The 17,021-nt window shown below is 47.2% G+C and overlaps 2 protein-coding genes across 3 annotated transcripts in view; one reads left to right on the forward strand and one right to left on the reverse strand.

Annotated features, from left to right (window-relative positions):
- Nucleotides 1–780: 780 nt before the first annotated feature.
- asb10 (ankyrin repeat and SOCS box containing 10) lies at nt 781–13,350 on the reverse strand. Its single transcript, XM_059990080.1, has 6 exons — nt 13,110–13,350; nt 12,243–12,359; nt 8,532–8,799; nt 3,519–4,023; nt 2,159–2,272; nt 781–966 (listed from the first exon to the last, which is right to left on the reverse strand). The coding sequence occupies exons 1-6, from the start codon at nt 13,348–13,350 to the stop codon at nt 781–783; spliced, it is 1,431 nt and encodes a 476-aa protein (XP_059846063.1).
- The window catches only part of LOC132398709 (potassium voltage-gated channel subfamily H member 2-like), a 197,862-nt gene continuing 181,668 nt past the window's right edge, over nt 828–17,021 (forward strand). The window contains exon 1 of one of the 2 annotated variants that reach the window (XM_059978535.1): nt 828–1,174. The gene's annotated coding sequence lies outside the window, so the exon portion shown is untranslated. Of the gene's footprint in view, nt 1,175–8,560; nt 8,597–17,021 lie in introns of those variants that run through there. The other variant, XM_059978525.1, reaches the window with a different exon arrangement.

Consider the following 17,021-nt stretch of genomic DNA (forward strand, 5'->3'; position numbering starts at 1 on the left):
TTTCTCACCCACCTTGCACTTCCACTACCCCCACCGTACTCCCCACACTTTCAAATGTCCAGCCCCACCCCCACCCCTTAGTCAGGTCCCTCCCTCCAGCACCCTTTAGTGAACTATCTCCACCTTTTCCCATCATCCCAGCCACCCCCCAGGATTAAACCCTTTTACCCCCCCCCCCCAGGCCAGACACCGCTTCCAGGGTTAGAGAGTATACCCAGAGCAGAGGATCTGCCCAGTCGCAGGACAATCCCACCCCGTTCCCGATCCACCCCTCTATAGTCACACCTCCTTCAGTGACTCACCCCACCACTTCACTAACGGCCAGTTGCTGACCGCCCCCCCCCCCCCCATGAACCCATCCCCTCACCGATCACTTCACTGACCACTGGGTATGGAGCGCATGCACTATCAGGGAGAGTTCACTGACAACAGATCCTCCCCTTATATAACTCACCCCTCCACCATTCCTGCCCTTCTCCCCTCTCCAACCCTTTCTTCTCCTTCGATCCCTCCCTTTCCCCTCAAACCCCATTATCCCCCTCCTTCTTCTCTCCAGTCCCTCTTCCTCAACTCATCCTTCTCCCTGCACCTCTCCTGTCACTCCCCTCTCCACATTCTTCTTCTTTCTCCTCCCCCTACCCTCTCTGCCCCTCCCCCAATTCACTAATCACACTGAACTCTCTCGACAGAGGACTCCCGTGAGGCGGTGATCGGGGTCGGTCCCGGGAGGGGTGAGTTCCGGTGGGCGGGGCCTCTGGCGCGCGGACCTCGTTACCGCCCCTACATCAGGAAGCCCTGGATCTCGAGCAGCAGGAAGTTTTTGATGGCGGAGGGCAGCGGCAGCGCGGGCACGGCGCTCGCGCAGGGGCCTCGGCAGTGAGCGCGGATGACGCACCGAGACAGGTGCTGTAGGGAGCGCGGAGTGCGCAGCACCGACCCCAGCAAGCTGTAGAACTCGGCGTGTTCCTGCGGGTCGGGTGTGGGAGAGAGAGAGAGAGATGGAGACAGATCAACAATACACCGCACCCCATTCCCACCCCTCAAAACCCACCTTCATCTTAACCCCTGACCTTTGCCCTATCCCCTCAGCCGGTACAAGTTTTATTTCAAGCCACACCTGGGATGAGACATAGCTGGCACTCCGTGAACAGGTTGTCCTGCCACTAATGGACAGGTAGGTTATTGACAGGCAGCGCAGACCAGGTTGATGACAAGATTCTGGGATGGACGGTGGTTTCGTGGGGATGGGCCTTATGAGGTGGGAACTCACTGGCTAGAATCTGAAATGACTGCATTATAAGGTTGTTGAGAGGGCTGGACACTGTGGGGAAGAATTCTAGCAGAGGGCACCACGTCTTTGAACTTTCTGCCTCTGAAGGCTGGATTTTTATTGGTAAGGAAACCTAGGGCTTCAGGCAGAGGGGGAATCAGCATCATACTCTTGGGGCCAAATGGCCTGCTTGGTCCTGCACCTTTTCATCCAGTGGCCTCACTCTCCTGGAATCTCTGTGACCCAGTTCCTGCCACTGAGTGAATCAGATGAAATGTTCTGTGTCCTTTTCCAGCTCCTCTCTCCATATCCCACACTCCTGTGACCCCCTCTCCCCATAACCCACAGCCTGCTGTGACTCTCTGTCTCCATATCCCAATCTCCTGCGACCCCCTCTCTCCATATCCCAGTCTCCTGTGACCCCCTCTCTCCATATCCCAGTTTCCTGTGACCCCCCTCTCTCCATATCCCAGTCTCCTGTGACCCCCCTCTCCCCATATCCCAGTCTCCTGTGACCCCCCCTCTCCCCATATCCCAGTCTCCTGTGACCCCCCTCTCCCCATATCCCAGTCTCCTGTGACCCCCCTCTCCCCATATCCCAGTCTCCTGTGACCCCCCCTCTCCCCATATCCCAGTCTCCTGTGACCCCCCCTCTCCCCATATCCCAGTCTCCTGTGACCCCCTCTCCCTATATCCCAGTCTCCTGTGACACCCTCTCTCCACATCCTATAGCCTCCTTTGACCCTCTCTCTATATCCCAGTCTCCTGTGACCCTCTCCCTTGATATCCTGCAGTCTCCTGTGACCCCCCTCTCTCTGTTACCCACAGCTGTGACCCCTCCCTCTCCATATCCCATAGCCTGCTGAGACCCCTGCCCACGGACCATACCCGCAGAACCTCCAGTGGGATTGCCTTCATCCATTCGTCTGTCACCTTGAGGTGGTCGTAGACATTGAGCAGAACCTCAATCGTTGCCGGAGACTTGGAACAGTATTTCAACACCTGCCCCAAGAGAGAGGGTAGAGGGGCAGGGGAGAGAATGACATGGGGGAAGGGAGCAGGGCAGTGGAAGGAGAGGAGGGGAGAGAGCAGGGTGGGAGATAGATAGTGGAGGGGATTGTAGATGGGGGAAGGAGAGAGGGAGGGTGAAAAAGGTAGGAAATGGTTAGTCAGAGAATGGACACCAGACAGCGGAGCCTGCACCTGCTCTGTGGAGAGCAATGTATAGTCAACATTTGGGTCTGTGTGTTGTTCCAGATTTGCGTCTCCATGCACAAGCTTTTTTTGGTTATTTAATTATCCCTGTATAGGGGTTCTGTACCATCCTTAATGGGCATTGACCTGAGTGGCTTCCGAGGCTACTTCGGGAGGGTATATGCAAGTCCGGTGTGTTGGTGTGTCTGGAATCAACTACAACCCAGGGTTGTGGAGCAGATGGATGGTGTGGTTACTGAGGCAGTGTCCTATGCGTCACTCCCTCCCAGGCTTGTATTAATCATGGTTATGAACTTCAAGGGGGCAATAGCTTGGCCATTTAGGACTGAACTCAGAAAGAATTTCTGCTCCTTGGGCTGTGGAGACAGAATCACTGGGTGAAGTCATGAACACAAGAGATTCCACCAGTGCTGGAAATCCAGAGAAATAAACCCAAAATGCTGGAGGAACTCAGCAGGTCAGGCAGCATCTATGCAAATGAGTAAACAGTCAACGTTTTTAGGGCTAAGAGCCTTCATCAGGATTGGTGAAAAGGATGTTCACGAGGATGTTGCCAGACCTGGAGGGATTGAGTTATAGGTAGAGGCTGGACAGGCTGAAATGTTTTCCCAGGAGCGAAGTAGGGTGAGGGGTGGCCTAACACAGGTTTATAAAATTATGAGGCTAAACGTAAGATTCTAGAAACGAGTCTGGAACCGGAGATCAGGTTTAAAGTGAGAGGGAAAAAGTTCAACGGTCAAGGGGCAGGTTTTTAACAGAGGATGGTGGATGTTTGGAATGAGCTGCCAGAAGAAGTGGAATAAGCAGGTAGAATTACAATGTTCAGAAAACATTTGGACATAGACAAGGATAGGAAAGGTTCAGGGAGATATGGGTCAAGTGTAAGCAACCCGCACTGGCTGCTGGAAGGCAACTTGGTTGGCATGGATGAGCTGGACCAAAAGGCGTATTTCTGTGTAACTCAATGACTGTAACTGAGAGGTGCCGGTCACACCCATTCCAACAGATACTCACACTGAAAGTTGTTCCTCACCTTGGGAAAGGCACCTGGCCAGATGCGGATGGATCCGTAGTTCAGGAGGGATTGCACTACACGCTCGGGCTCATGATCCAGCTTGTAGCTGACAGCTTGCAGGGCTTTGTGAAGGGGAGCATTGCCACCGTAGTCCATGCGGTTGACATCAACGCCCCTGGCGAGGAGCAGATCCACAATCCTGTAGTTGGATGTGTAACAGGCCAGGTGTAGAGCAGACTGTTGCTCCTCATCCAGCGCTACCACACTGGCTCCACTCTCCACCAGCTTTCTGCACACCCGGTAATATCTCTCAGCATCTGCATGGCTGTGGGGTTGACCACACACGCAGTGCAAGGCAGTTTGACCACACTCATTTAACCGGTTAATCGAGGCTCCGTAGCTGAGGTACAAGTCGACGTGCTCCTCCAGGGCAAACCTGGAAGCAATGTGCAGTGCAGTGTCATCCTTTTCCTCTGTCCGACTGTTAATGTGGCCACCAAATTCCAGTAAGTATTGCGCACATCTGTCAAGAACACCAGCAGTTATTCCATCCTAGCCAATTACTGCCCACCGAACAACACACTCTACCAATTACTGTTCACTGAACAACAAACTGAGCAAATCACTGCTCACCAAACAGCACATTCAACCAATCACTGCTCAACGAAATATAAACTCAGTGAATCACTACTCATTGTTGAGTTGTACAGCATGGAAACAGGCTCTTTGGCCCACCTGATCCATACTAATCAAGATGCCCATCTAAGCTTGCCCCATTTGCCCCTGTTTGGCCTATAGCCCTCTAAACATTTCCTATCTTTGCTTTTTGCCTCCTCATGGTCCATTACCTTGTTGTGGTGAGGGGCTTGTGTATCTCAGTGACGCTATGGGCTGTACCATGTAGAGCTGCTCAAGATGGACAGGCCATGGCAGAGAGGTCATACTGAATATGGTCCACTGGAGAAAGAAGTGGCAACCCACCTCAGTAATTTGCCAAGAAAATCTTATGGAAAATTCCATGAGGTCATGACTTAATGACTGAACAACAATAAGTGCCTTTTCAAAGTTGTTATTGTCCCTGCCTCAACAACTTCCTCTGCCAGATAATTGCACATATGCACCACTCATTATGTTAGAAAAAATCGGCCCTCAATCTCCTATTAAATATCTCTCCTCTCACCCTTTAATTCTTGATTCACCAATCCTGGGGAAAAGACTGTGTCCCTCAAAATTTTAAATATTTCTGTAAGATCACTTCTCAGTCTTCTACACCCCAAGGAATAAAGTTCTAGCTTTTCCAACCTCTTCCTATAACTGATACACTTAAATGTGGAAGACCCTTGGAAAATGATGCTGGTGAGGTAGTAAAAGGGGACAAAGAAATGACAGATGAACTTAATGGGTACTTTGCATCTGTCTTCACTGTGTAAGACACTAGGAGTGTGCCAGAGGTCCGTAGGTGTCAGGGAGCAGGAGTAAGTGCCATTGCTATTACAAAGGAAAAAGTGCTAGGCAAACTCAAAGGTGTTAAGGTGGATAAGTCACTTGGACCAGAATGACTACATCCCAGAGTCCTGAAAGAGGTTGCTGAAGAGATATTGGATGCATTGGTCATGATCTTTCAAGAATCACTTGATTCTGTCATAGTCCCAGAGGACTGGAAGATTGCAAATGTCACTCCACTCTTCAAGAAGGGAGGAAGGCAAAAGAAAGGAAATTATAGACCAGTTCGCCTAACCTCAGTGGTTGGGAAAGTTTTGGATTCTATTATTAAGGCTGATGTTTCAGGCTACTTGGAGACTAAAGATAAAACATGTCAAAGTCAGCATGGTTTCTGTGAAGGGAAATCTAGCTTGACAAATCTGTTAGAGTTCTTTGAGGAAGTTACAAGCAGGGTGGACAAAGGAGAAGCAGTGGATGTCATTTACTTAGATTTTCATTTGATAAGGTGCCATATGTAAGGCTGCTTAACAAGATAAAATCCTATGGTCTTGGAGCATGGATAGTAGAATGGTTGACAAGCAGGAGGCAGCGAGTGGGAATAAACAGGGCTTTTTCTGGTTGGCTGCCAATGACTAGTGGTGTTCCTTAGTGTCAGAATTGGGACCGCTACTTTTCACATTGTCAATGATTTGGATAATGGAATTGATTACTTTGTGGCAAGTTTGTGGATGATATGAAGAAAGGTAAAGGGGTAGGTAGTGCTGAGGAAGTAATACAATTGCAGCAGGACTTAGACAAATTGGAAGAATGGGCAAGCAAGTGTCAGATTAAATACAATGTTGGGAAATGTACGATAATGCATTTTGATAAAAAGAACAATAGAGTGGACTACTATCTAGATGGTGAGAAGATTTAAACAGAGGTGCAGAGGAACTTAGGGGTCCTTGTGTAAGACTCTTAGAAGGTTAATTTACAGGTTGAGTCTGTGGTAAAGAAGGCAAATGCAATGTTGACATTTATTTCAAGGGGAATACAATATAAAAGCAAGGAGATAATGCTGAGCCTTTATAAGATGCTAGTCAGACTGCTCTTGGAGTATTGTCAATGGTTTTGGGCCCCATATATCAGAAAAGATGTGTTGTAATTGAAGAGAGTCCAGAGGAGGTTCATGAGGATGATTCCAGGAATGAGTGGTTAATGAGTGGAGCATTTGGCAGCTTTGAGCCTGTACTCACTGGAATTTAGAAGAATGCGTGGGGGTCTCATTGAAACCTACTGAATGTTGAAAGGACTAGATAGAGTAGATGTGGAGAGGATGTTTCCTTTGGTGGGGATATCCAGAACTAAAGGGCAGGACCGCAAAATTGAGGAGCAACCCTTTAGAACAGAGGTCAAGAGGAATATTTTTTAGCTGGAGTGTAGTGAATCTATGGAATGCTCTGCCAGTCTGTGGTGGAGGCCAAGTCTGTGGGTATATTTAAGGCAGAAGTTCATCATTTTCTGATTGGTCAGGGCAACAGAGGATATGGTGTATGGGGTTGAGTGGATCCAGGATCAACCATGATGGAATGGCAAAGCAGATTCAATGGCAAAGCAGATTCAATGCTCCTATACTTATGGTCTTATGAAAGCCAGCATGCACAAATCCTTTCTCACCTACTTGTGATTCCACTTTCAGGGAAACTTGTACTCCAAGATCCCTCTGTTCTATAACACTCGTCAGTCACCATTCACTGTGAATGTTCAAACTGGATTTGACTTCCCAAAACACAACATCTTGCACTTAATCATTTACCCAGTTGATGAAGATTCACATGTAATTTTTGATAACCTTCTTCATTATCTACTATACCAACCATTTTAGTATCATTTGCAAACATAACATGCCCTGTATTTTGTTATCTAAATCATATCCAGCACCCTACTCTCATCGACCTTTTGGTTACTTCAAAAAGCTTAATCAAGTTCCTAAGACATGATTGCTCACACACAAAGCCATGTTGATCACCCTTAATTAACCCATCTTTCCAGATGTATTCGTGTCTTATCTCTCAGAATCCTTTCCATTAACTTACCTTCCACAAATGTCTTCTCTAGCCTTCCATAGTGTCCTTTGATAAAACTGATCAGGCTTGGAGACTTGCCTATTTTCATACTTTTTAAGACTTCTCCCTTTTTGTAACATGGACTATCCCCAAGTCCTCCACATTTACTTTTTCTAGTTCAAGTCTCCATGTCTTTCTCCATAGAAAAAACCCAGGAAAAGTATTCATTCTGGATCTTGACCATCTCCTGTGCTCCACACAAGTATGCACCATTTGGTCTTTGACAGGTCCTATTCTCTCTCTCTTGTTACTCTTTCTTCCTTAATACATTTATTAAATCTCTTTGGATTCTCCTTAATCTTCTCTGTCAAATGTATCTCAATCCCCTTCCATGCCCCCTGATTTCCTTCTTGAGTACAGTCCTGCGCCTTCTATTCTGCTCCTGGGATTCGCTTGATCCCAGCCGTCTCTGTCTGATCCGTGCCACTGTCCCTTTTTACCTGGCCCGGGCCTCATTACCCCTTGTCATCCCGGGTTCCCTATTCTTACCAGCCTTGACCTTCACTCCAACAGGAACATGCAGACCTAGAGTTCTCACCATTTCACCTTTAAATGTCTCCCACTTGCTCACAAACAACCTATTCCAATTAAGATCATGGCTCATACCATACGATAGATAATTCCCCGGAGCTGGACAAGGTTACTACAGGAAGACCACACTGAGAGTATTGAGTTCAGTTCTGTTGCCTCATTATAGGAAGGATGTGGAAGTTTTAGATAGAGTGTAGAGGAGATTTTTCAGGATTCTGCCTGAATTAGAGAGCATGTCTTATGAGAAAAGATTGTCTAAGCTAGGGATTTTCTCCTTGGAGTGAAGGGCGATGAGTGATGGCTTGATAGAGGTGTACAATATGATAAGAGGATAGATACAGTGAACAGCCCAATACTTCTTTCTCAAAGTAGTAATGGCTAATATGAGGGGGCGTAATTTTAAGGTGTTTAGAGAAGACTATAGAGGGATGTTAGAAGTAGTTTTTAAAAAATATACAGAGAGTAGTGGGTGCATGTTATGGAGGGTGGTAATAGAGGCAGGTACGTTAGGAACATTTAAGAGTCCCTAAGTAAAATGGAATGATTTTGAAGTTGGTTAAAGGGTTGGCACAACATCATGGGCTGAAAGCCCTGTATTGTGCTGTATATTCAAACCATTAAAATTTGCCTTCCCCCGATATAGAACTTGAATATGTGGACCCGTTCTGTCACTTTCCGTAATTAGTTCAAAACTAATGGAACTTTGGTCACGAATTACAAAATGCTCCTGATGAGGTGAAATGATCTGTATGGTTAGCTTTTCACTCTACCTTGTTACATGTGACAAAGATAAACCAATTTACTAATTTTGAGGTGCTGCTTTTCAATGTTCAACTTAACGTCTCAATTCCCTTTGCAGGATCTCACAGTGCCTTCCTGCCTGTGTCACTGGTCCCAATATGGACCATGACAATGGGCTGCTCACCCTCTCCGTTGTGAATTTTGAACTTACCTCAGGGATTCGGGTGAGGTGCAGAGATGCAGCGGACAGTAGCCATCCTCGGATACTGCATTTGGGTTAGCTCCCGCTCTTAGCAGTAGTCGTGCACACTCAGCCTGGGAGTTCTCACACGCCTCGTGCAGGGCAGTCTTTCCTCCGGGAGAAAAGTCGGGCTCAGCTCCACAGGACAGTAGGTGCCGCATACACTGGTCATATCCCCTGCTAGAGCAGATCTGCAGCGGGGTGGTAAACTCCTGCTTGTAGCACAGTGACCAGATCCCTGCAGGAAGGACAGGTCATGGGTCATTGCCAGGGTACAGGTCAAGGGTCATTACCTGAGGAACAGGGCACAGGTCATTACTGGGGGTACAGGGGATGTGGTCATTACTGGGGGGAGGGGGTACAGGTTGTTATCCTTACCCTTTATTCTATCTAGAACTTGTAGATCATTAACTGCCCATATCTCACTCTTAATAGCCTCCCAGGTGCCAAATGACCCTACTTAGTAGGGCCCTTTATATATTGCCTGAGGAAATACCATCCTATCTAAACCTTTGACTCTACAACAGATCAGTTTATGTTAGGATACCTATGCATCATGGCCTGGTGTGGAAATACCAATGCCCAAGAATGGAAAAGCCCACAGAAACTTATGGATACAGCCCAATCTATCACAAGCAAACCCTTCTCCACCATTGAGAACACCTACAAGGAGCACTGTCACAAGAAAGCTAGGACCTCTACCATCCAGACCATACTCTCTTCTTGCTGCTTCCATTGGGAAGGAGGTTGTTTTGTGTGGCATTCACATTTCTAATTGAAGTGTGGCCCAGGAGGGGCAGACACGTGCCTGTCTGTTTGGGAGCGAGGGTTGGGTTGATCTTCGTCTGGCATCTTGTCCACAGCCATTTCAACATGGAGTTGGCATCGCCTGATGGAGTCCTTGAAGTATGCAAGCCTCCACAGGACAGTAGGTGCCGCACATATCAACATGTTGATCCAGGTTGTGGAGGGAGAAGGAGGTATGGCAGTCTTAGGTCCCACACCACCAAGTTCAGGAACTGTTAATACTTTCCAACCATCAGGTTCCTGAACTGGTGCGAATAATTCCTGTCACCACAAATCTGAACATATTTTACAGTGCATGGACTCACTTTAAAGGATTCAACAACTCATGTTCTCAGTTTTATCCATCGATCTACCTATTCAGTATTTGCAGAGTTTGTCTTGTGCATATTGGTTGTTTGCCAGTCTTTGAGGGTAGTTTTTCATTGATACTATTGCATTTCTTTGTTCTGCTTTGTATGCTTCCAAGAAATTGAATCTCAAGGTAGTATACGGTGATATACGTACTTTGACAATAAATTTATTTTGAGTTTCAGAAGTTAAAATCCTCTACTCTGACAGCCCCATTATTCTTGTAGCTCTCTGCAATCTCCCTGCCTATTTTTTCATCAACTTCCATTGACTATTTGGGAGCATAATGTAGAAGCCCAACAATGTGATTAACCTCTTCTTATTTTTCAGCTCAAATTAGAGAGCCTCACTGGATGATCCTTTAGTAATACCATCTCAGACCACTGCTGTGATAGTCTCTTTAATAAGAAATGCAACCCCGTCCCCACCAATAGAGCCTGTACATTTAGCTGGCAGACCTGTCCTTTCTTTAGCCATATTTCTGTAAAGGCTATAACAGAGCTAACCACTATTTGAGTTCATCTGCCTCACCTGTCAGGTCTCCTTGTATTGAAAGTAACGTAGTTGAATCCAGCAATCTTTCCTCTCTTGCTGCCAGGCTGCTTCCTGTCTTGTCCACTGACCTTTCTGAAACTGAATTCTGTATCAGTTTCCAGCCTCACATTTGCCTTCCTGATGCATTGGATTCCACCACCTCTGCCAATTTAGTCTAAATCCTCCCCAGTAGTACCAGGAAATCTGTTCATCAGGACATTGTTCCAGTTCAGTTGTAACCCAACCCTCTTGTACTGGTTTTCCCATCCCAGAGGATATACCAGTAATCCACAAATCTGAATCATGGCCCCTTGCACCAGTTCCTCAGCCACGCAATTATCTGTCTGTGTGGTACTGTGCAACACACTCTATGAGACAGCACAGTAGTGTAAGCTTGGTTGGCATGGACCAGTTAGGCCGAAGGGACTGTCCGTGCTGTGTGATACTGTCACTACAGAGGAAGATTTCCTACTATCCCTCATCATCAGCCGTCCAGTCCCCTCCAGCCTCATCCACCTTAAGGAAATCCAACCCTGCCCCCGTAGTCTCCTCGTAACTGAAACCGTCTGTCCCGAGCAATGTCCTGATGAGTCTTCGGGACACCATCTCTATATCAGAATCGGGTATATTATCACCGACATTGTAGTGAAATGTCTTCGGGATACCCTCTCTATATCAGAATCGGGTATATTATCACCGACATTGTAGTGAAATGTCTTCGGGATACCATCTCTATATCAGAATCGGGTATATTACCACCGACATTGTAGTGAAATGTCTTCGGGATACCATCTCTATATCAGAATCGGGTATATTATCACCGACATTGTAGTGAAATGTCTTCGGGATACCATCTCTATATCAGAATCGGGTATATTACCACCGACATTGTAGTGAAATGTCTTCGGGATACCCTCTCTATATCAGAATCGGGTATATTACCACCGACATTGTAGTGAAATGTCTTCGGGATACCATCTCTATATCAGAATCGGGTATATTACCACCGACATTGTAGTGAAATGTCTTCGGGATACCATCTCTATATCAGAATCGGGTATATTATCACCGACATTGTAGTGAAATGTCTTCGGGATACCATCTCTATATCAGAATCGGGTATATTACCACCGACATTGTAGTGAAATGTCTTCGGGATACCCTCTCTATATCAGAATCGGGTATATTATCACCGACATTGTAGTGAAATGTCTTCGGGATACCCTCTCTATATCAGAATCGGGTATATTATCACCGACATTGTAGTGAAATGTCTTCGGGATACCCTCTCTATATCAGAATCGGGTATATTATCACCGACATTGTAGTGAAATGTCTTCGGGATACCCTCTCTATATCAGAATCGGGTATATTATCACCGACATTGTAGTGAAATGTCTTCGGGATACCCTCTCTATATCAGAATCGGGTATATTATCACCGACATTGTAGTGAAATGTCTTCGGGATACCCTCTCTATATCAGAATCGGGTATATTATCACCGACATTGCAGTGAAATGTGTTGCTTTGAAGCATCAGTACGGTGTAAATCATAAAACTTACAGTAACTTACAAAATTGTGAGAAAGGTGAGTAGCGAACATGGGCCATTTAGAAATCTGATGGAGGAGGGAAGGAAGCGTTTCTGAAACCGCACTTGCACCTCCTCACCGATGGCTGTAACATGTCCCGCGTGATATGCATCTTTCTTGAGTCCCTTACTGAGGGATTTGTGTCCTGAAACTCCTGACCCCGTCCTGTCCCCACTGATCACTTCTTCATCTCGATGATCCCAGTGACCCCCAAACACAATGTATTTCCCCCAGATCCGCCCCGATAACTGCCCCATCCATTGACCCATCTGTAATTCCCCCGTCCCTGCACCGACACCTTCCACCGTAATTCCCTTTTCCTAACCCCTCCATTCCCCGTCTCTGGCCCCCGCTCACAGTAACTAACTGTCCCTCCCCCGTCCTCCCCCGGCTCACGCACTCAGGGCCCGCAGGTTGTAGCGGTAGTTCCTCCACTGCTCTACGTCGCTGGTGTCAAATACCACGTTGGGGTGAAGCTGGGGGTGCTGGGGGTCCGTGGTCAGGAGTAGCACCGTCTCTGCCTCCCCCAGTAGCAAGGCGTGCCATAATTCCCAGGCAGGACCCTCTGCCTTAGCGGTGACAATGACATCGGACATGTCGTGGCGGGAGGTCTGACTGCTCCTGTCCACAGCAGAGGCTATTTTCTGCAGCCCCTCGTGATGCTTTGGCTCCGAGACAGCTCAGGATCTGGTGTCGGACTGCTGCTCCGCCCCAGTCAGTCCCCGACCCAGGAGATCACTCGCCCATCGCCCCATGCTGTCTCTGGTAGCGAGCCCTGCTCCTAGTGTCCCACAGCCCAAAACATCCCTCCCTCCCAGAGTCCCCCTGATTCTGGTGGTGTGTCCCAGACCTCGCCCTCCATCCCCTCCCATCCTTCCCATGGGCTCCCCTCACCCACACGTCCCATGTGGTCTCTCTGTCTGTCCCTTGTACGTGGACGGCGAGTGATCCCGAGACGCAATGAGACCAGGTCCTGAGGAGACCCGTGTGTCCCCCCCCCCAACCCTCATCCCAACACCTCCAACCAACAAATCCCCCTGCTATTTCAAACCTGTCCACACTAAATCCTGATTCCTGATCGAACAGGGCTCGCCCCTCCCTCCTCACCGACTCACCTTCCTGACCATCTCTCTCTCTCACCGCCTCTACCTCTTCACCACCCTCTCACATTGCCTCTCCCTCAGTGTCTTCTCCTACAAGACGACACTCCTTCAGAACCGTCCTGCAGCGTATCTGACCCACGGGTGTAGGTCCTCCCCCCACTCACCCCGTGTGGGTGCCGGCTGCACGCTTTCCTCTGCCTGTGGGATTAGCAGATCCCCGATGCTGCCCCTGGTGAAGAGGCACTGGACCCTGAGCAGGTCTCCGGTGTACAGGGCGTTGTGAACCAATCTGTCCGCACACACCAGTGAGCGGGGCGGGAGACAGGCTCGCCCCCACCTCCTCCTCCACACAGCTCCCTCCGTGTCCCGGCTCAGAGACCTCAGCGCGAGGCCGTGGCGGGACATCACTGGCAGGCCCACCGCAGGGAGCAGGGCCTGGCTCTGGGCAGATGCTATTTCTGTAGCTCGGCAGCTGTTTACAGAGCGGTTTAACCTCCTCAGTGCTGAAGCGGCACTGAGCAAGGTCCCGCCATGGAAGGGGTACAACGTAACTGTGAGGAGTGGGGTCAATGAGGTGCTGGGTGGTGACGGGTCTGGGTCGAGGTGGAATGGGTGGTTGGGGAGAGTAGGTGCGAAGGCGCCAGTGAGAGGAATGATCACCAAACAGTTCTCCAAAAAGCCCTGTGTTGCAACTGCTGTCTTCAGACTTGGCTATTGAGATCTTCCTGTGGACTTTGACAGTTATTGCTTCTGGGATCTTGCTGGCAGGGTCACTTTCTTAAGGTTGGGGAGCCCAGTGGACTCCAACCCAGAGTTCAGTCTTGTCCTGACGAAGGGTCTCGGCCTGAAACGTCGACAGTGCTTCTCCCTATGATGCTGCCTCGCCTGCTGCATTCCACCAGCATTTTGTGTGTGCTGCCAGAGTTCAATCCTTGGTTTACAGTTTAGTTTGCATTAATGACCTGGAGGGAACAGTGTGTAAGGCCCCAAGTTTACTGATGATACAAAACTAGATAGAATGCATTATGATAAGGACACACAATATAATGTTAGGAAGTGTAACCTCATGCCTTTCAGTGACAGGAACCAGGCAGATTATTGTATATGTGGGGAGAAATTGCAAGAGGGATCTAAGTGTTCCAGTCGCTCAGAGTTAGCAGACAGGTCCACCAAGTCACGGTTATACGGCATGGAAGCAGGTCCTTTGGCCGACTCATCCATGACAAACAAGTTGCCTACTTGAGCTAGTCCTATTTGCCTGCATATGGTCCATATTCCCCAAAACCTTTCCTATCCATGTACACATCCAAATGCTTCTAAAATAGAGTACTACTTGATATAGAACACTACAACACAGAAACAAGCCCTTTGGCCCATTTAGTCCATGCCAAACTGTTATTCTGCCTAGTCCCATAGTCCTCCATACACCTCCCATCCATGTTCTTATCCAAACTTCTCTTAAATGTTGCAGTCAAAACTGCATCCACTTCTTCCACTGGCAGCTCATTCCACATTTGCACTGCCCTCTGAATGAAGAAGCTCCCCCTTGTCCCTCTTAAATGTTTCATTTTTCACTTGCTAGTTCAAGTTTCAAATAACCTCAGATGTAAAAAGCCTGCTTGCTTTTACCCTATCTAGGTCAGGTCCTCAAGTCCTGGCTATATCCTTTTATTTTTTTCTCGGTACTCTCAATCTGCCTGAAGAATTGTACATAGTACTCCAAATTTGACCTTACCAATGTCTTATTCAACTTCAACATAACTGTGTGTCCTTATTAGAGGTGTATAAGATGATGAGAGCATTGATTGTGTGGATAGTCAGAGGCTTTTTCCCAGGGCAGAAATGGTTGCCACAAGAGGGCACAGGTTGAAGGTGCTTGGGAGTAGGGACAGAGGAGATGTCGGGTAAGTTTTTTACGCAGAGATTGGTGAGTGCGTGGAATGGGCTGCCAGCAACGGTGGTGGAGGTTTTAAGAGACCCTAAGAGAGTTTGGATAGGTACATGGAGCTTAGAAAAATAGAGGGCATTGGGTAACCCTAGTACTTTCTTAGGTAGGGATATGTTCGGCACACTTTTGTGGGCCAAAGGGCCTGTACTGTGTTATAGGGTTTCTGTTTCTAACATCCAATCTCCTGTGCTCAATACACAGATGTTTGAAGACCAATGAAACTAAAGCTCTCTTTACGACCCTATCTACTTGTGATGCCACTTTCAAGCAATAATGGATTTGAATTCCCAAATCCCTTTATTGTACCGCACTCCTCAGCGCCTCACTGTTCACTATTTAAGTCTTACCCTGAGTTGTCCTCCCAAACTACAACACCTCACAGGCGTCTGCGTTAAATTTCATCTGCCATTTTTCCAGCTGGTTCAGATCAAGCTGCAAGTTTTGATACTCCACCCCCAATCATTGTGTCATCCACAAGTCTGCTGATCCAGTTTACCACATTATCATCCAAGTTATTTTATAGAACACAAATAACAGTGGACCCAACACAAATCCTTGTGGCACATCACTAATCACAGGCATCCAGTCAGAGAGGCAACCATCTACTACCACTCTCTGGCTTCTCTCACTAGAGTCATAGAAAACTATAGCACAGAAACAGGCCCTTCAGCCCACCTAGTCCATGCAGAACTATTTAAACTGCCTACTCAACCTGGACCATAGCTCTCCATACCCCTGCCATCCATGTACCTATCTAAACTTGTCTTAAACTTTGAAATCAAGCTTGCATGCACCATTTGTACTGGCAGCTCATTCCACACTCTCACAACCCTCTGAGTGAAGAAGTTTTTCCTCATGTTTCACTTAAAACTTTTCACCTTTCACCCTTAACCCATGACCTCTAGATGTAGTTGCATTAAACCTCAGTGAAAAATGTCTGCTTGAATTTACCCTATCTATACTCATAATTTTATATAACTCTCTCAAATCTTCCCTCAATCTTCTACTTTGCAACCTATTCAATCATTACTTATAACTCAGGTCCTCCACCTCCAGTCCTGGCACCATCCTTGTAAAATTTCTCTGCGCTCTTTCAAACTTATTTACACCTGATAGGTGACAAAAACTATACACAAAACTCCAAATTCAGCCTCATCAATGTCTTATACAATTTCGACATAACATCGCATCTCCTTATACCATAAGCTTCCTTTACGACCCTATCTACTTGTGCCACCACATTCAATGAATTATGGATCTGTATTCCCAGATTCCTTTTCTCTACCAGACTCCTCAGTGCCCTGCCTTTCACTGTGTAAGACCTACCCTGTTTGGTCCTACTGAAGTCCAATACCTCACACTTGTCTACATTAATTTTCATTTGTCATTCTTCAGCCCATTTTTCCAGCTGGTCCAGATCCCACTGCAAGCGGATAATCTTCTGTGCAGTCCATTACACCCCCAGCTTTGGTGTTATCTGCATATTTGCTGATCCAGTTGACCACATTATCATCCAGATCATTGATATAGATGACAAACAACAACAGAACTAGCACTGATCCCTGTGGCACTCCACGAGTCACAAGCCTCCAATCAGAGGCAGCCATCTACTACCACTCTTTGGTTTCTCCCACAAAGCCAATGTTTAATTCGATTTACTACATCATTTGGAATGCTGAGCGAATGAACCTTCTTGACCAGCCCCACTTGTGGGACCTTGTCAAATACCTTACTGAAGTCCATGACGCCAACATCCATTGTCTTGCCTTCATTAACTTTCCTGGTAACTTCTTCAAAATACTATAATATTGGTTAGACATGACCTACCATGCACAAAACCATGCTGACTATCTCTAATCAGTTCTTGTCTATTCGATAACTCATATATCTGGTTCCTTAGAATACCTTCCAATAATTCTCTAACTTCTGATGTCAGGCTCACCTATAATTTCCTGGTTTATTATTAAGGCCTTTCTTAAATGGCAGAACAACATTGGCTATTCTCCAATCCTTTGGTGCATCTCCTGTCACAAAGGATGATTTAAATATCTCTGTTAGGGTCCCTGCAATTTCTGCACTTGCCTCCCACAGGCGCTAAGGGAACACCTTGTCAGGCCCTGGGGATTTA

This window comes from Hypanus sabinus, chromosome 1 (genome assembly GCF_030144855.1).
Source record: "Hypanus sabinus isolate sHypSab1 chromosome 1, sHypSab1.hap1, whole genome shotgun sequence".
NCBI classification, from domain to species: domain Eukaryota; kingdom Metazoa; phylum Chordata; class Chondrichthyes; order Myliobatiformes; family Dasyatidae; genus Hypanus; species Hypanus sabinus.